At 40.1% G+C, this 20862-nt stretch overlaps 1 protein-coding gene across 1 annotated transcript in view; it reads left to right on the top strand.

Annotated features, from left to right (window-relative positions):
• The first annotated feature begins 12650 nt into the window (after positions 1-12650).
• The window catches only part of LOC118812613 (lymphoid-restricted membrane protein), a 68625-nt gene continuing 60413 nt past the window's right edge, over positions 12651-20862 (top strand). Inside the window, exons 1-6 of the mRNA XM_036577712.1 lie at positions 12651-13263; positions 15889-15999; positions 17848-18028; positions 20119-20180; positions 20267-20342; positions 20468-20626. Of these exons, the coding sequence (XP_036433605.1) occupies positions 12651-13263; positions 15889-15999; positions 17848-18028; positions 20119-20180; positions 20267-20342; positions 20468-20626 (1202 nt within the window). The remainder of the gene's footprint in view (positions 13264-15888; positions 16000-17847; positions 18029-20118; positions 20181-20266; positions 20343-20467; positions 20627-20862) is intronic.

Raw genomic sequence — 20862 nt, 5'->3', positions numbered from 1 at the left:
TTTACCACACAAACAGAGGCCGCAGTCTTATTCTGTTCCTTGAGATCTGTAATTCGACGACAGTGGGCTAAAATTAACCCCCACCCCCACAGCTGAACTGGACATGTAATTAGAGAAGCTCATATTCAAGAGCTTGGAGGGCGTGGACATGAATTATATGTATTTGCATAATGAGGGGACGCTAAAAAGGACCCAATCAGAAGTTTACATATATATATATATATATATATATATATATATATACGTATGTATATATAAACTTCTGATATATATGGAATAAACATTGATATATATTAGATAAATTTTCACATTAAATGAACTTTGGCATGTTCATTGTATATATATCTTTGTTTACTGTATACATATCAAAGTATATATACATATATATGTGCATATGTACATGCTTAAATCTCTCTGTCTCTCTCTTTCTGTGTGTGTTTGTATATGTAAAGCAACAAGACCGCCAACAACACATTACTGATGATGATAATATTGTAAATCGTGATAAATTTACAAAGAAACGTTAAATTTTTATATCAGTATGCCTTCTTATATTTATATTCACATATATTGAGCCTTTTTAAAGCATCCCTTTAATATTCAAACTAAAGAATGTAAGCATAATTCTTAATTCATGTGCACGTCCCTCTTACTCCTAACTCATTATTATGTGCACGCCCACTTATTTTGTTTCTTGAGCTCTGTAATTTGATGAAAGTAGGCTAAAGTTCACCCCCACCCCCAAAACTAAAATGACCATGCAATTAGAGGCATATGTCTTAACATCCGAGTAGGACTGGGCATGAATAGAGCTCAATAATTGATGAATTATGCTCACTTTCTTTAATTTGAACATTGAGAGGATGCTAAAAAGGACAAAATATAGATGTGTTGATGCAAAAATACAACAAATTTAAATTAAATGTAACAATATAACATTATTATCACCATTTACAATATTATCATGATAATCATTAAAAAACACTACATGTAAGATAACACATGTATACACCGATCAGGCGTAACATTATGACCACCTCCTTGTTTCTGTGCTCATTGTCCATTTTATCAGCTCCACTTACTATATAGGTGCACTTTGTAGTTCTACAGTTACAGACTGTAGTCCATCTGTTTCTCTGCATACTTTGTTAGCCCCCTGTTCTTCAGTGGTCAGGACCCCCATGGACCCTCACAGAGCAGATACTGTTTGGGTGGTGGGTCATTCTCAGCACTGCAGTAACACTGACGTAGTGGTGGTGTGTTAGTGTGTGTTGTGCTGGTCTGAGTGGATCAGACGCAGCAGTGCTGCTGGAGTTTTTAAACACTGTCTCCACTCACTGTCCACTCTATTAGACACTCCTACCTTGTCAGTCCACCTTGTAGATGTGAAGACAGAGATGATAGCTCATCTGCTGATGCACAGTTTGTGTTGGTCATCCTCTAGTCCTTCATCAGTGGTCACAGGACGCTGCCCACAGGACGCTGTTGGCTGGATATTTTTGGTTGGTGGACTATTCTCAGTCCAGTAGTGACACTGAGGTGTTTAAAAACTCCAGCAGCTGAGAATGATCCACCACCCAAATAGTACCTGCTCTGTGAGAGTCCATGGGGGTCCTGACCACTAAAGAACAGGGTAAAAGGGGGCTAACAAAGTATGCAGAGAAACAGATGGACTACAGTCTGTAACTGTAGAACTACAAAGTGCACCTATATAGTAAGTGGAGCTGATAAAATGGACAATGAGCATAGAAACAAGGAGGTGGTCATAATGTCATGCCTGATCTGTGTAGTTGTGAGTGTCATTTTTTACTGAATTTAATAAGCAATGACGTGTTGGTGGTTATACATTTTGGGGATTCCTGTCGTAAAATGGCACAGCAGTCTTCATTCATTTCTGGAGTCCTTTTTTAAATTAATTAATCAATTTAGTTTTATTTATTATAATTTATATTTTTACAATCTAAATCCTGTAGATAGCACATAGAGTTTGACAGTGTAACACCCTATCCTTAATCGAGAGCTGTGAAGGTGCCAGTATTACACTAAAACAGCTGCACAAACATCATCTGAAGACAGGATCACAGTGTAATAGTGTACTGGGAGCTTGTGAAACCAGAGCTACTCTGGAGATCCAAATAAACCTCTGGTGAAACTGCAACTTGTTTAAATAAAATGCAGTGACTGTTTTTCAAGTGTCCATGTGTGCACTGAGTATTGTGTAATGCATGATTGATTACTGAATAACTGTGCTTGTCTAGCGCAGTCGTGGCTAAAAAAACAAGCCAAAGGATTAATGCCAGTAACATTTAAGAGTTATTGCATATCACTGCTGTCAGAACAAAACCTTGTATTTCTCTAAAATAGTAACTTTACAGGGGAAGGAAAAAACATACTTTACTTTCAATGTAAGTCAATGGAACCAGACATTTTTCCAAGTCATTTTGGGACGTTTCTTTTGGTCCATTCATTATGAAATTTACACACAATGTAAAGAGCAACAGGCATTTTCAAATGAAAAAAGACAAAAATGGAGTTCAGTGGCAATAATATACTCTTGGAATTGAGTTATTCACTTATTCCTATTCTGTGCCAGCTTATAAACATAATGTAAGGTGTTTTTTTTTAAGTTGTATGCATTTTTGGACTCTTTATCCAGTAAACAAAAGGTCAATCTCCAAAATCAAACTCCGACTTAGTTCTATATGGTTCTATCTGCGAGCCAATCAGCACTTTGAATACACACAGGAGGACCAATCAGATTCTGCTTCTTTGTCATGTCGCCGCTCTGCTCAGTGATGGTGGGAAAAGTTTACAAAACTTTATGAAACGTGAAAACATGTTGCTGATATTCTGCCTGTCTTCTTACATCTCTTTAATTTTATAAACGTTAAGCCTTAAATGTTTTTAAATGGTAAACATTTGGACTAATGGGGTCTTAATTACAGCATAAACATCAATTTTATTCATTCATCCATCTTTTCTTTTTCTTCTTTCTCCCAAAATAAGAAATTTTGTCTCATTAGGGTCTCATTTCTGATATAAAACAAAACGTCATACTGCAATAATACTGACCTGCTACACTGACCTGCTGGGACAGTTTATTAGCTGGTTGCTGTCTTACTAAAGGACACTTAAACTAATAGTTAGACTACTAATAATAAAGATTCCTACCTAAAACTGAACTCTGCACTGGACAAAATATTTAGCACTGACCTTTATACTTAATCTGCAATGCTTTTAGAATAAGAAAAAGATGATTTGACCTAAAATAAAAAATAAATATCATTACAACTAAATAAATAATACAAATAAATGTCATAAAAATGTCATAGAAAGCATTTAATTTAACTTTCTGATAATATGGACACTCTGTTGTAACGCTAATTTTATGTTTTAAAACAAATTACAAGTATAAACTGTTTGTGTTCCTTGAAAATTATCGCTTGTTCTCATGTTTTGCCAGCTAGAACCTTATAACTCTAAGCAAAAGTGAGTTCTTAGGATTAGAAGGTTCTATCTGCATTGGACCTGTTCCAAAAAAAAGAATTTATGATTCTGTTAAAATTTTGATATTGTACGTTTAGAACACATTTAGGGTGTCTGTCATTTTATGAATGAAAGAAACTCGTTCACATAACAGTTTTGCTATTTGGAATCCAAAATCTTTGAAGCTCAATATCTCAAAACTGCTCAGAACACAGATAGAACCTTATAATTCCAAGGGGACGATATGTATAGTTAGTCAAACTATAAATAGACAACGTTTTACTTAAAATAGGATCCTATAGACAGCATGCAGGGCCATTTCTCAACATCTTACTCAGAGGCCCCCCTCTCACCATTCACCAAACAATCATATTCTTTTTTGTGCAAATATAGATATTTTTAACAGGAAAAAATAAGAGCATTGTATACAATTTAATTTACAGAAATATCTTAATTATTCATTTTAGCTGGCTAACTGACTGCAATAGCCAAGTTACTGTGGGCTAACAGTAGAGATGTGCTTTATCCAGGTATAAAGTAGCAGTAGGCAGTGCGAGCGACTCTCTTTATGAGTAATAGAGAAGTCAGAGTAATCATACTGACTATTCTACACTGTTAGAAATAAAGGTTCTGTTCAGGTACATTTTTCGTTCATCAAGGTACAAACAGTGTAAATGTTCCCTCAAAGGTTCAACAGTGGTTTTAAGGTCTGATTGTGAACCTTAAGTAAGTTTTTCCAGGTGAAAAGTTCGTATTTGTACCTTTTCATAACCGAATGTTTTAAAACAGAACAGTAAAATAAAAGCCTGGAGACGAGACGGGGTGTGTGGAGTCAGTACAGCTTAGAACATATCATTTCAGTGGATTATGGTTCAGTTATGTTCCCTGACTAAAGGTACTGAGATGGACCCTTGAGGGTCCCACCCCAGTGACAAGAGGGGTACTGACCCAGTGACAGTCTCATACCCTTATTTCGAGAGTGAAAGGCAGAGGAATGGAGCTTGACACATCAGCTTCAGCTGAATCAGGCTCATACCTGTTCCCACTGCCCTATCCTTCATATCTCAAACTGATACGTTAAGAACACCTATAAAAGGGGTTCTAAGGTCATGGTTAGGGTCCTGGGGTCGCCAAATGTCATACACAGGACAATGATTTCACAATAGAAATGCACTTGCACTCAGCCACTCTGGTCTCAGCAACTTAATCAGCTAACTTTGTAATGCAAGCTATTTTTTTGACAAATCACAGTGGCCTTTTCCCTCCAGTCAACAGTGATGCCACAGCACAGCTCTTTGCACTTTGCTAACACTGTCAGTGTGATCCATTTAGAGTTCCTTAACCCTTGTGTGGTGTTGATGTGTTTGTTACTCAGTGGTCTGCTGGACCCACCACATTATTGATTTTAAATCAATACAGCCATAACGATTTATGTAAAAATACCAGATGTTTAAAATATCACAAGTGTCCAGCGTAGGGTTCTCCTTTAGCAGCTGTAGCCAGTCAGCAGCCTGTCCATGTTGTCCACCCTCACACACACACACACACACACACACACACACACATATATACAAATACATATACACACACACACACACACACAGACACACACACACTAACAGCAGGCCAAGTAGGAGGAGAACAGAGTGAAGGACACAGCACCTCCACACTTTTACTCCCCGCGGGTTCACCCAACACCACATGTGTAATATAAATGTGTGGGGGGTGAACAGAGTGAAGACACTGAAAATGGGTCATTTTATATGTTCTTCACAGAAAATGAGCAAAGGACAAGAATCTGAGGTTGAAATAATAACAATAATGAATCACATCATTTTTTTGTTTTGGTAAACGTTGAAAATGGGTCCCATAGACCACACACCACACAAGGGTTAAACCAATAAGGTCCTTTCTGCGGAGTTTGTATGTTCTCCCTGTGTCTGTGTGGTTTTCCTTTGTATGTTCTCCCTGTGTCTGTGTGGGTTTCTGTGTGGGAGTCCAAAGACATGCAGTCAGGGCAGTTAGCCACTAAATTGCTTCCAGGTGTGCGTGTGTGTGTGTGTGTGTGTGTGTGTGTGTGTGTGAGACTGTGTATGTCTGTGTGTCTGCCCTGTGTGAACTGGCGACCCATCCAGGGTGTTTCCTGCCTTCCGTCCAATGACTGTTGGGATACGCTCCAGCACACCCCATGACCCAGGAAGATGAGAGACTTAGAAGATGAATGAATGAGTGAATGAATAAACCAATATTATGTTCAATAGGACAAATGCAGAGGACAATAAATGCTCTTTGGGGCAACATAGAGCGAAATGGAAGACATACTGTTGTCGGAACAAAACTTTGTATCTCCATTTTGATGTTTTCCAGTTTTTGACATAATTTGAAAATGCCTGTTGCTCCTTATATTGTGTGTAAATTTCATAATGAATGGACTAAAAGAAATGATGCAAAATGACTTGGAAAAATGTCTGGTTCCATTGACTTACATTAAAAGTAAAGCAGGTTTTTTCCTTCTCCTGTAAAGTTGCCATTTTTGAGATACAAGGTCTTCTTCCAACAGCAGTGATATATAAAATGTGGCGTAACTTTCGCACAGGCCTCATTTTATGTTTTATTTTTTCCCCAATGTGTTAAATTCAGCAAATCAACAAGAATTGTACATTAAAATGTGCTGAAGTGTTTTCTCTGTAGAGGATATGTTCACTTATTTTCACTTATTAACAAAAAAGGAAAGAAATTTTACCAGGGGATCCCAAACTGGTGCATTCAACTAGATATAAACTTAGTAATAAAGTTGCTTTGTCTGCTTTAAGTGTGGTTTGAGTGTGATTTAAGTGTTTTAGTGTATTACATAAAGCCCAGTTCCCACACAGCAAATCAAATGTCAGATTTCTGGAATATTGTAATGGACAAGATGGGTGTTGTATCAAAATTGCATTGATTTCCAGGCAAAATCTACTCTTGAAATCTATATTTATGGTGATCCCTCACAGCTCCAATGAGTAACTTGCTGTAATACAGTGATTGAATGGCTCTTAAGGTTGCACTGAGGATTCTCAGAAGGGGAAATGGTGCAGAAACAAATGCATGAAATGGAGGGTAGAAGTCATTGAGGACGTGCTAAAAGACTCCACTGTTTGCATGAATGCCAGCCTTGGTAAGCTTTTACAATGTTGTTAATAATTTGAGGTTCAAATAAAATGAGTCACAGTTTTAACTGGATAGAATCTGATTCTTTTCCGTTGAAATGTACGAATGACTTTTAAAGGGCCCGCATCATGCAAAACTGAAACTCCTTCACTTTTTAAAAAAAATAAAACTTTAAGCATTGCTAAAGTTTCCAAACACACCAATCAGTCAGTGCAGCCCACGCACAGAAAATAAGCTTCAAAAACAGCCGGTTTTGAATTCATTGTTTCTGTGATGTTGCAAAAAACAACACATTTGCATATATTAGCATATTTAGCCTACAGCAGTTTAGCTCTGAAGTTATAAGAGTGTTTCAGCCTGCTTTGTAAATGAGATGCAATACAAGGCACTCAATCAGAATGGAGCTCATTTACATGTATCAGTCTTAAAGATGCAGTACATAAAACAGCCTGCTTAATTCTACGGACTAAATTATAAAACTTTTAAATACTAATAACATTATAAGTGGATCTCGGAGGGGAAATACAATGCAAGACAGTTTCCCAGACACTTCAGTGAGCAAATAAAGTGCCCCAGCAACATAAGGCCCTAGAAACACAGGGCCCTGGGAAGAAAGAGATGACCCTGCAAAATCTACAGTGAATAATATTTACAACAAATAATAACATTACATCTTCATTCTTTTCAAAGATTCGCAGTGAGCTTTGGCACTTTAGGACATTCAGATTGGACAACATAATCAGTCAATTAACTCATTGTTTATTTTAGATAGATAGATAGATAGATAGATAGATAGATAGATAGATAGATAGATAGATAGATCTTTATTGTCTTTGTTTAAAACCAATGAAAAAACATTTAGCAGCTCTAGAATTAACAGCAGGGACATAAATAAAAAAGGAAAAGAAAGAGAAAAAAGGACAAAGACATAAAGATAAACATAATGAGGTGGTGTTTACAGACATACTAGCGCAAAATGAAATGATATACAGTGCAAAAAATTTCAGTCTTAGGCCCAATCCCATTTCTTCTTTTTACCCCTACCCCTTGGAGTGTCACCCTAACCTCTTGGAACTGAGTTACAAGGGGTAGTGGTTGATATCTTGACCTACAAAATAGGACCCTCAAATTTAAAAAAACAAATAAAACATCACTTCATTAACAGCTACTAGCGCTGCTCTGCAGGCGACCCTGCCAGTCTGCAGTGACAGCAGAGGAGGGTAAAGTTCAGCTCCTCACTGCTGGGCTTTAGTTACATTTAGGGCATCATATGCCTTCAAAGAGGGGGGCAATTATTTATTATCACCCACCACTAATTCTTCAGTGATATGAAGCTGAAGTCAGATATTTTCCAGATTCTTGTTCGAATTTTCCACCTTAAATGGTGCAGCAGTTACATTCTGGCACTTCAGGCGTCGGAACTGCTGGACTATTTAAGGTGGAATGGGAAAGTTAGCTAGCTAGATACCAAGACATTAGCATGCTATTAGCGATTTTTTATGCTTGTTATAAAGAAAACGACCATAATACACTGAAACGACATTAAACTAAGATAATTCAGTGGTTATTGTAATTTTTTAACAGAGAAAATTCCCACATTTGTGTGATTCTTTGGTCTCTTGTTCAGCCATCTTGCCGGTTTTTCTTTTTTTCTCATATCTCTCTGTTTGGTGTCTCTGAAAAACCTCTGTTTGGAGGGTCACATAACCCTAACACTTTACCCTACCCCTCTATCTCAACAGAAATCAGGACACCCTACCCCTAGACGCGAACATGCAAACAGAGAGCTAAGGGCTAAGTGGTAGGGGCGAGGGGTGAAATGAGACTGGGCCTTAGTGTTAGTCTTAGGGAAGGAAGGGAGGAGGGATGTATGCGTCTGACTGACTGTGGGAAGAAGCTGGTTCTTATCTGTTAGTTTTTGCACCGATTGATCTGAATCTCTTGCATTTTTAGAATTGAATAATAGTATTTGTCCAGTTCAAACCCTTTTATATCCATCATCACAGAGCTCTTGATGGGTGCAATGACATTAATAACCACACGGGGGCAGTGTGCTCGTTTTTATAGCCATGTGAGCTTGCATGGCCTCCGGGCCTAGTCTTACCACTGAGTTCAGACGAGTTGGTCCTTTTAAACTAAGACAGCTGTGTTTGAGATATTAACATCTCCAACTTTCAACATCTGGCACTGTTAATGCTCACTGAAGGCAGTTTTAGAAGGTCATCAAGAAAAAAAAAGCCACAGCCAGTTCTTAAGGTGGTGCTTTGGTGTTTGTTTGGTGCAGTTTGGCTCACCTTCACTTTGCTGTTTAATGTCTGCTTTAAGCTCAGCTATCAGATAAGTGTGAAAGGAGGTCAGTCTGGCATTTTACTGAGGTCATCAAGTCCATTACGTAAAGGTAAGTGGAGATAAGTAGTTTAAAACAAATGGTCATCACAAAAGTTCAGGACGCCATATGCCATAAATGATATCTTAGCAAGTGATCATCTTAAATCTAGCCTAAGTATCTGATATTCCTTATTTGTTGTAGGAATATTACGGTTATACAACTTGGATCTAGATGTTTTTTAACCAGTTTTGAGTAATCTTATTAAGTAAAAATATATCTGTAGATAATTTTGCATGTTTCAAGTGTATTTCTTAAAATATGCTTAATTATCTGCCAATATTGTGAGTATTTTACTTAATAAAATTATATATGAAGATATATAGACTAGATTTAAGATAACTTCACTTGCCGAGATGTGATTATTTGCAATGTGTGGAGTTTACAAAGAGAGAATATGGGACACCGAGATTGTCGGCCCTGAATGATAAAGCCACACTTGGATTCACTTTAATTGCCATTTGTGTTTAGTAGTAAGAAACAGCTAATAATCTTAAAAAAGCTGGTTCTTCAAGGGTTCTTTAGTAAAGGGAATGGTTCTGTTTAAAACCATGAGGTCTATATGGAACCATTTGTATGCTTTAATGGTTCTTTGCATGGCGAAATGTTTCTTCAAACTGATGTTGAATCTGTTGTATATGGTTCTATAAAGCACCAGAAAGGGTTCTTCTATTATTACGATGTCAAGCTTGTAACAGTAGAAGAACCCTTATTGGTGCTTTATAGTACCATTCTCAAAAAGGTTCTGTACAGAACCATCTACAACATATTCTCCATTAACGTGAAGAATCATTTCACCATGCAAAGAACCATTTAAGCATGAAGCCCATTGACAGTTTGGGCCGATTCTGGCTTTCGTATGTGAGTGCTGGTTGACTGCCGGGTAAATGTTAGGCATGCGGGCCAGAATAGGGCCAGATCCTGGACAGCTTCATCTCATTTTGCCTTGTGTCTACATTTGTAAGACAGCTCTGCTGTGAATGTTGTGAACCAACAATGTAGTTGTGCCAGATTTGGGCCATTTCCTTTAGTTCTTCTCACTTTACACTGTGTGTGCCAGATCTGGGCTGAGAACCCAACCATATACTGGGCCAGACGAAGCCAAGGATGTGGCCCACAAGTGGGCCAGACATATTTTGCTTACTGGGAATGGTTCTATGTATGGCTCTAAATAAACCATTTGCTTTGCTAAAGAACCCTTGAAGAGCCATGTTTTTTGTAGAGTGTACAATTAGAGCATGTTTCTTAAAGTGTCCAGTAATACCTGAATTCACGTTGTTTCTTTATTTTGATGCGAAGTGCCCGTTTCAGTGCACATTTTAACATGCCCTCGTCCACCTGGCCATCTTAAGCGTCTTTCCATTACTTTATTAGCTCAAGTGAGGTTTATTAGATGAGCCCTTGAAAGGAATTGAGTGAACACAAGGCTCAATTGCAGCAGCAAAACTTGTCCAGAAATCATTGCGACCTGACACATTTCACTTGTCAAACCTGAAAATAATGGTGGGCAAAGATGTTTACAAGCCGCAGCAATAAAATACTCACTCTCAGCACTGCAGTAACACTGATGTGGTGGTGGTGTGTTAGTGTGTGTTGCGCTGGTCTGAGTGGATCAGACACAGCAGTGCTGCTGGAGGTTTTAAACACCTCAGTGTCACTGCTGGACTGAGAATAGTCCACCAACCAAAAATATCCAGCCAACAGCGTCCTGTGGGCAGCGTCATGTGACCACTGATGAAGGACTAGAGGATGACCAACACAAACTGTGCAGCAGCAGATGAGCTATCGTCTCTGACTTTACATCTACAAGGTGGACTGACAAGGTAGGAGTGTCTAATAGAGTGGACAGTGAGTGGACACAGTGTTTAAAAACTCCAGCAGCACTGCTGTGTCTGATCCACTCAGACCAGCGCAACACACACTAACACACCACCACCACATCAGTGTTACTGCAGTGCTGAGAATGATCCACCACCCAAATAGTACCTTAATTGCAAAGTTTGTATAAGTAGCCTATTAGCTTACAGATGCTAACCTAGCCTAGGGCAAGAGCCCAGTGTGACCACTTGTGCAACGTAGGTTATAAAATTAATTATTTCTGACATCTGAAAAGTTGGAACAGACCAAAAAAACAGTAGTGCCACATTTTAAAAATACTACATGTTAAACTGAGTACAGTGATTTGTATTCAACTACACTGCACTCGTTCAAGTTAAGCAGGGCTGAAAAAAACCCATAGCGACCATTAAGTGTTTCTGTTGGTTCCTGATAGTTTTGTAATGTATTTTGGGTTGATATCACAATGTAAATAATCCTAATGGTTTTACAGGTGACCAGTGGCTGATTCTAAACACATTTGATGGGGTTCTGAATGTGTTCTACAGGAAACTGGTGGTTTCTATTGGAAATCTTTAAGCCAAGAAAGCAAAACCATTAGGTTTTAATCCTTAAGGTTTCTAATGGTCCTTTTTCAGCAGGATTATGCTCTCTTTGTAATGAAATGTGGACTTGGTCAGTGTTCTTTAAGTACTGATAATGCTTCCATAATATGCACATAAAAGCATGTTCGATGACAGCAGGAGGATGGTAGGCCATGGTTGGCCCACTGATGACAAAGCTGGTGGTCCACTGGTGGTTTGCTCAGCGTTTCTGGGTGGCCCACCAGTGGTTAAGCAGAGTGTTAGACAAAATTCCACTTATTATTGCTTATTGTCCACTCACAGTCTAATTTATTTTTCCTTCATTCCTTTTTTTAGTTATACTTTGTAAATTAGTTTGTTTTCTAAAATAAAAGTCTTTGTGCATTTAAAATCTGTTTGAGGAGGTTAAAAACTAGTTAGAGCTTGTATGCAGGACAGTGAACTGGGTAGTCTGAGGGTGGACTAGTCAGTGGGGTGCCGACCTCATCAAGCCAGTGGACCAATACGCAGATCAGGTATAACATTCTGACCACCTCCTTGTTTCTACGCTCATTGTCCATTTTATCAGCTCCACTTACTATATAGGTGCACTTTGTAGTTCTACAGTTACAGACTGTAGTCCATCTGTTTCTCTGCAGACTTTGTTAGCCCCCTTTTACCCTGTTCTTCAGTGGTCAGGACCCCCATGGACCCTCACAGAACAGGTACTATTTGGGTGGTGGATCATTCTCAGCACCTATATAGTAAGTGGAGCTAATAAAGTGGACAATGAGCATAGAAACAAGAAGGTGGTCATAATGTTATGCCTGATCTGTGTATATGCTTACTATCTGGGTTGTGACACAGTGACATAATTTATCACAATAACAATAAATATTTTCACATTGCCCAGCCATTGGCTAATGTATGTTTAAAAAAAAAAAAAAAGGAATTGAAACCAGGCCCAAATTCAAGTTCTGTAAGTTTCGTATTTTGTCTTGGTTGTAATAAAACATGCCCTCTTCTTCTAAACAACCTCCTCTCTCAAAGAAGTAGCTAATCAAAGAAACGTTTGCATATAACTTACGATTAGCCTGACTTGTTTTTTTAGTCAAACGAGTGCTGTGGGTGAGCAGGTTTATGTATGTTAGTGCATTTTGCTATTTTCACATGCACCACTCTGTTTGTTCTGCTCCAGATCAGCACTTTCTGCCCCCACCCTCTCCAGCATGGACATCGGCGTGACCCCGAGACGGCACAACCCGGTGGACAGCATCTGCCGCAAGCTGCAGACCATCCAGCGGCGTGACAAAGAGGCTAACTCGCCCTTCCAGATCCCCAAGCTCCAGTCCAGCAGCTACGATAGCCCCCACACGGGCCTGCGGCACAACCTGGAGGCCATCCTGAAGAAACGTGGTGTCCGCCCCGATGGTGACTCTGACCACGAGGCATCAACAGTCATGCTGACCCCCACTGGTACCCCTGCAGCCCGCTCCTCTGCCACCCCAAGTGTGCCCATCACGCCCGTAAACGCCACTTACTCCATCACTAGCACTCTGGGCACGCTGGCTGAGAGGGGCAGTGTGGCTCCAGGCTACAGTCGACCCTGGCAACGGAGCTGCTCCACACCCGCTGTACAGACCGGGGATGGTTATTTCAACTTCACCCCGCGTTATCCCCCACCCTCACAGCCCCAGGGCACGAGGGAGAAGGCCAGCATGCCACCCACACATGGACTGCTCTCCTACAACCTGAACTTTTGCTCTGCAGACACGTCCAACATTGCTGACAGTGAGCTGGCCTATCCAGCACTGGTGGTCAAAAGACTCTCGTTGGGAGATGGTAAATGTCTGGGCATATAGTGAATGTGTTCTTTAGGACTAGACAACCCAAAAACAATACTGTAGCGAACAGAAAAGAACACTATTTTGCACCAGTTAGTGCAAACATTATTTAGTGCTTCCCCTGTGCACTACCAGTTAAACTCAGGCATGCTATGGTCAGAGGAAGCACTAAAATCTGGCAATCAGGCCCTTGCACAGACATTTTGGGGGGCAGGAGCTCAAGTGGGGAAACAGGATACTACACGCACTCCTATGACCACCTCACAACAACTGAATTCTGTATTACTGCGCCACAGCATGAAAAATCTTTTTACTGGCTCTCATGCTGCTTGTAGGAACCACTGGTTGTGCAGGTGAAGTAAGAACCCGTTTTTTGTTTAAACTGAGCGGCTGGCACCTTATTTTCTTAACAAGAACTAGGCTGGTCAGCTAGCTAACTAGCTACAAGTTAGCTAACAGCCTAAACAACTCCGTAATTAATATCTAGTTATACAACAGTTAGTTCCGGCCACGCACGCTGATTGGTTGAGAAGTGTTCTAACCTTCTAAACGTTTTTTCACAAACACTGTATCACTCCGCTGAGACGCCGTTGCTAATCAACGACTTAGACAGCTGTAGGAGCCATTTGACCGTTTTTACTTCTTACTTTGCCGCAAACAGAAAATGGATACTTTTTAAGATCATGTTTGACCGACAGCCGATTTGGTCAGACTCTGAAAATGAGACTAAATTCCCAAACTGTCATCACCACTGAGCAGCTTTTCAGTCGGCAGCTGTGACAGAAGAACAGCTAAACAACCTGGAATCAGCCAGAAATGAACCCAACACCATTCGCCAAACTAAACGGGCTGTAAGATGCTTTACAGACTGGCTGGAACAAAACAACATTAATACTGATCTGGCAAAAACTGACAAAACTGAGCTAAACTTGATATTGCGGCAGTTTTGTGGCTCAGTCTGATTTGGTCAGACTCTGAAGATCAGACTACACGTTTGGCGAATGGTATTGGGCTCATTTCTGGCTGATTCCAGGTTGTTTAGCTGTTCTTCTGTCACAGCTGCCGACTGAAAAGCTGCTCAGTGGTGATGACCGTTTGGGAATTTAGTGTAAGGAGCTGGAGAACGAACTGCCGGCTGTGCAGCGAGTGGGCGGAGCTCGTTACTCTGACGTAGCAACAAGCTGCTTGTTAAGGAACTATAATTTAGCGGAAGGAACTGCGAACATTAAAACATATTAAACGCCGCGTTCACGGCCCAGTTTATTAATTTATTACTTTGTTTATTTAACTGTTGTTATAAATGCAATAGAACACTCGAGGAGTGTGTTATTGTGAAATAACATCGCCTTCGGCCCGCGTCTGCAACCAAATAACAGGCGTGATGTTATTTCACGATAACACGCTCCCTCTCGTTCTGTTGCTTAATTATGAAAGTTTAGAAATTCTAGCCTCTACAGCCAAATAGTGCATCGTTTATCGAGTATGGATATTGCTGAATCCCAAATTACTATTTCTTTAGCTATATTATTCGCTGTTGGGGTGCAGGAACCGGTGTTTAAACTCCTACGTAGTGCACTATGTAGGGAGCCATTTGAGATTCAGACCCAGCGTGAGAAGAGGGGCGCTGCTGGATTGGTGCCAAATAAGACTCTCTGATAATTTGGTGACCAAAAAGTGCTTATAAAGTGAATGTTTTTGCATTAAACAGCGTTATCATATGTTCATTGTTATACGACAAACAGTTCACTGAAAAGTTCATGAAATGACTGCAATGTACAGCGATGGGTGACCAAACATTCTTCTCCTCTTTCAACGGTCCATGGTTGCTTGACAACGACACCATTCGCTAAAGGAACTACATTTCTTGGCCGAATACTTATGTCGATAATTTAAGTTATTATAAATTATAATTTTCTGAAAAAGTGTGTATTTTATCATAGAAGTGAGTTTTAGAACAGCCTTCCCATGATAATATCTCAGTAATGCATGGCCTCTCATGGCTTATTGCTTTGATATATTACAGTTACCCTTAGACAAAAATACTAACCTTATTATCTACTACAGCAGCCCATGTGCAAAGCCATGACAGTTTGTTTTATCATTACGTAGCATTTGGCTCTGTTTAAGAGCTCAACAGTCTCATATAATGTCGGCAATAATACCCCTTCCTGCCAACGTTGTTTGGTTGTTGCTCAAAGTAATGTGTATAGAATGTGACTCTTTAAAAAGAATATCGAGGTTATTGGTGGGATTTCCAGCACTGTGTTGATGAGTGACAGGTCTGAGTTACTGCGGGGAACCACAGACAATCCCAAACCAACCCATGAGCTCTATTTTCAGGGTAAGACTGATGCTTCTCTTGCTGAACACTGCTGGCAATCTAAAATAGTTATTATACCCACCTACCAGGAGGGCAGAGGTGCAGGAGCTCAAGCCTCCCCCTGGGGGTCTGTCTGTGCAGGTGCTTGCTGGTACTCCAGCATATGGCAATTATTGCATTACTTCTAACATTGTTCTCTTAAAGTGTCATGTCTGTATGGTTGCTTTGACTTTTGAGTAGCAAGTTTACAGCCTGAGCTTTAGAGCCATAATTCATACAATGTTCTCCTTTGTGGTCATTTAGGTGCTTTGTTCCCATCTGAATCCAAAAAAGAGAGTATGGCCGAGGTTAGCTTGATCTGTGAAGAAGACCTGCTGGACTCCATTTTTCAGGCTTGTGACACCCAATGCAGAGGTACATCATTTTAGAAGTTTATTTGGGATGGGGTTCTTGCTAAAAATGTATAATTATTTTTAAAAAATAAATAAATAAATCAATGGCAGAGTACATGCTGGGTGTTATAAGACAGAATGATACCTGAAGTAAACTTTATTTTTGTGAGTTACCACTATTTTTATTATTATTATTATTATTATTATTATTATTATTTAACACTGTTATTTTACTATTCTGTTTACATTTATGGCATTTGGCAGACACTCTTGTCCAGAGCGACTTACAATTTGTAGGTGAAGGTAGTGTTAGGAGTCTTGCCCAAGGACTCTTATTGGTATAGGGTAGGGTGCTTACCCAGGTGTTGAACCCCAGTCTACAGTATAGAAGGCACCCACTACACTATACCAACCACATGTTAAAAACTCAGACACGTGTAAGTTCATTGATTGTTTTGATTAGTAAATAAAATGGCTATATTTGCTTTGCAGGCAAGTTTCTCTAGAATGGAGTGTTTTACATCAGTCAATTCTAAAAGATTGATTTTTGTAAACATTTGGTAAAATTAGTGGAATTGCTGCTTTAATAAGGAGAGACAATACCCTGTTCTGTGACCTCATTAACTCATTAAGAGAGCATGAAATGTGGTTGACATGTATTTCATTTTAATAACTTAACATCCGCCTTAAAAAAAGCACCATGTTTTTATATATGGCTGAAGCAGATTTAACAATTTAACTGACAATAAATGATGATTAAGTACAGATACAACTTCTGAGGCCCCCTAATCCTCCCATGCACCCCCCAAGTGCTGATTATCTTTTATGATAATGATAACTATCGCTGTATGCTGTTAATTGGATGACCAGTATATTGATGTATATTGATATAAAACAAGTATATTGATGAGCATCTGAGTATATTCTGTCCCATGTGAACAATATCTAACTTCGATTTTGTCCCATTTTAACAAGTTCCAAATTTTATGAATTAACAATGACACACAGTGTCACTGATGCATCACTCATTTTCCCTGTGGTCATTTCCGTGACCTAAAACTCCAGGGGTGCTTCGCATCTAAAAATGAAAAACATGGGAGGTTAACATTCATTTATTTGATGCCTTATTCGAATAAGCAAACAAATGTTATGTGTTTGGATAGCTGTATATTAAAATACAACTACAACAACCCCCCAAGGACCCCATCCCCCCTAAAAACTCCCGTTGTCCCCATCCCCAGGGTTGTTTCAGACCTGTGGGGAAACACTGAAATGGGATCATGCTAATTGTTGACCACTAGCTTTTACTAAATGTTAGCCATGGATAGCCAAAGTATGAAACTGTCACTGGGGCAGTGCCCCTCTTGTCACTGGGGTGGGACCCTCAAGGGTCCATCTCAGTACCTTTAGTCAGGAAACGTAACTGAACCATAATCCACTGAAATGATATGTTCTAAGCTGTACTGACTCCACACACCCCGCCTCGTCTCCAGGCTTTTATTTTACTGTTCTGTTTTAAAACATTCGGTTATGAAAAGGTACAAATACGAACTTTTCACCTGGAAAAACTTATTTAAGGTTCACAATCAGACCTTAAAACCACTGTTGTACCTTTGAGGGAACATTTACACTGTTTGTACCTTGATGAACAGAAAATGTACCTGAACAGAACCTTTATTTCTATCATTTTATAGTGAATTCTGTGTGCACATGCTTTATGTAACAGACAGTGAAGGATTCGTGATGAGTGGGTGACTCGGAAAGAGGATGATGCTATTTGTAGCGGTTGTTTGCTTGACCTTCTGAGGGCTCCTGGTGGTGCTGCTCTGTGATGGCAGTAGCTATAGTAACCCGGGCCTGTCTTTCACAGGTAAAGTGTACGTGTCGCACATCGTGGACTACCTAAGGCACACGACCAGCCGCAGCTCGGAGGACAGCGGCCTGGAGGAACTCTGTAACATGCTGGATCCTGAACACAAGGACATCTCCATAGACCTGGACACTTACCATGCCATTATGAAGGAGTGGATCGAAGACTGTCGCAATCAGGGGTACCTATACACTGTGAGGTTTCTGAGGCTCTGGTTATGCCCTGGGTGGTGGGGTATCTCAGGGTGATGGGGACTTTGAATTACTGTTGTTTGTTTATATTGTTGGTTGTCTCAGGGGTGGATGTAATGATTCTGGGGCCCTGGGTGTGAGACAGGAGCGGGGGCCCCTGGGTGTGAGACAGGAGCGGGGGCCCATGAGTGCACGTTTCTAAATTAGTTGAGGCTCTGAGCTCCTGAGTGAAAAGGAAATCAACTTAAATTCAGCCATTGTGTCTAATGTTTCTAGTTTTAAGGTTGTGGAAGAATATTGTAACATTTTTCACGTAGGTAATTGTATTTAGAGAAGTTCTCACTGTATTCACAGATAATTTTGCTTGTTTTATCAAAAGAATCAACATAATCTATACTAACATTAATACTTGCATTACGTATGATCTGCTGAACCTGTGCACTCACGATCAGCAAAACGATGGCACCTTTTTTGAAAAGTGTGTGTGTGTGTGTGTGTGTGTGTGTGTGTGTGTGTGTGTGTATATGTATATGTATATATATCACACACACACACACAGATCAGGCAAAACATTATGACCACCTCCTTGTTTCTACGCTCATTGTCCATTTTATCAGCTCCACTTACTATATAGGTGCACTTTGTAGTTCTACAGTTACAGACTGTAGTCCATCTGTTTCTCTGCATACTTTGTTAGCCCCCTTTTACTCTGTTCTTCAGTGGTCAGGACCCCCATGGACCCTCACAGAGCAGGTACTATTTGGGTGGTGGATCATTCTCAGCACTGCAGTAACACTGACGTGGTGGTGGTGTGTTAGTGTGTGTTGCGCTGGTCTGAGTGGATCAGACACATCAGTGCTGCTGGAGTTTTTAAACACCTCAGTGTCACTGCTGGACTGAGAATAGTCCACAAACCAAAAATATCCAGCCAACAGCGTCCTGTGGGCAGCTTCCTGTGACCACTGATGAAGGACTAGAGGATGACCAACACAAACTGTGCAGCAGCAGATGAGCTATCGTCTCTGACTTTACATCTACAAGGTGGACTGACAAGGTAGGGGTGTCTAATAGAGTGGACAGTGAGTGGACACAGTGTTTAAAAACTCCAGCAGCACTGCTGTGTCTGATCCACTCAGACCAGCACAACACACACTAACACACCACCACCACGTCAGTGCTGAGAATGATCCACCACCCAAATAGTACCTGCTCTGTGAGGGTCCATGGGGGTCCTGAGCACTGAAGAACAGGGTAAAAGGGGGCTAACAAAGTATGCAGAGAAACAGATGGACTACAGTCTGTAACTGTAGAACTACAAAGTGCACTATTTGACTTCGGCACTTTTACATATAATTTCCTTTGTGAAATTTGTGGCATCACATGAACAATATTACTTTTTAGCAGAGGCAGCAAATCATACTACATAAACAATTATTGTTCCAATAAGCACCAACTTGGTGGCAGTGCGTTATGCTTTACTTCCTGCATATTTATGCAGATTTATTAAAAAAAAACTCATGCTTTTATGCACTTTTAGTAGGATTAATCATAGCTTGAGTATCTAAAACTAGTCTGACAGCGAAATTTGTTAACCTTTTGTCTTAGTTAACAAAAAAGGTTTTGTGAAGCTGAACACTGGAATTGCTTTATGAGACAGAACCCCTGGTTAGATGGATTTGTTCCCTGTTTAGATTTCAGGGTAAAGATCAGAGCCTTTTGGCAGTGTGAACAAAACACTGGTTTGCCCACCAGCTAAGCCAACTTCTTGCTTTAAAGAATTTTTTAATCAGCTTGCGCTGGGTTACCCGGATATCCTTGATAAGGCCCATATGGATTCGAGAACTTTGTTGGATTTATAGCGCTAGCATTCCATCTGCTCTGATATTTGTTGCATGTGTGGAACTTAAGTTTATCTCGTGCTGATGAAATGTGCTAAAAGTACTGCATGTGCCAAGAACTGAGCTGGATATCTCAGGCCAGCTTTTGAGAAATGTTTTTGCGGCCCAGCCAAATTACAGTCCAAGATTTCTGTCATTCCAGCTTTGTGAAAGATGCGTAACATTCCAATTATTTGTCTCAGGAAGGACGGTAAAGAGGACTCGACTCAGGAATCATCAATCAGACTGCGGGACAACCTATCAGGTGACACTGCTGTAGATATTCTATACCTTTCAAACACTCAGTTCATCAGTGTGACATGATTTGACTCTCTCTTCTCCTTCCTGCAGCAAAGAGATCACTTTTATTGAATATGACCTCAGGCAGCCTGGAGGCGTTTGGAGGGGAGGCGTCCAGAGCTGACTTGTAAGTATGACTGTCTGTGTGTGTTTGTGCTTTAATAAGCAAGCGTACCAGTGACTGCGTGTCTCCCTGTGTGTGCAGTGCATTCCTTGTGTAACTGTATTTGTTGTATGTGGCTTGTTGAACAGAGAGACGTCTGATTTGGTGTTCTGCGTGGCTGACTTGCAGTTTAATAACCAGAAACTGCAGGAGGAGATTCGGAAGCTGAAGCAGACTGTGGAGGCGATGGAGGACACCAACCAAAAACTTATCGAGGAAAACGAGGAGCTCAAGACTCAGGCCAAAGTGTACACAATCTGCCTCTGCCATGTTTACCATTCGCTATAAAGCAACACTGCAAAAAATAGTTTCTTGTCAAATAAAATCTTAAATCGAGTTAATATATCCAGTATTTCCCCTGTTGAGATTGTTGTAAGTGTATTTTAGGATTATTTGACTTAATTTTAAACACTTTTTTTTTTATTAAGTAAAATTATCTCACTATATTGGCAGATAATTTTGCTTGTTTTGAGAAATGTGCTTC

Source organism: Colossoma macropomum, unplaced genomic scaffold, assembly GCF_904425465.1.
Source record: "Colossoma macropomum unplaced genomic scaffold, Colossoma_macropomum, whole genome shotgun sequence".
Taxonomy (NCBI): domain Eukaryota; kingdom Metazoa; phylum Chordata; class Actinopteri; order Characiformes; family Serrasalmidae; genus Colossoma; species Colossoma macropomum.
Note: the sequence above shows the minus strand (reverse complement) of the source record. Positions and strands in the feature narration are given on the sequence as shown.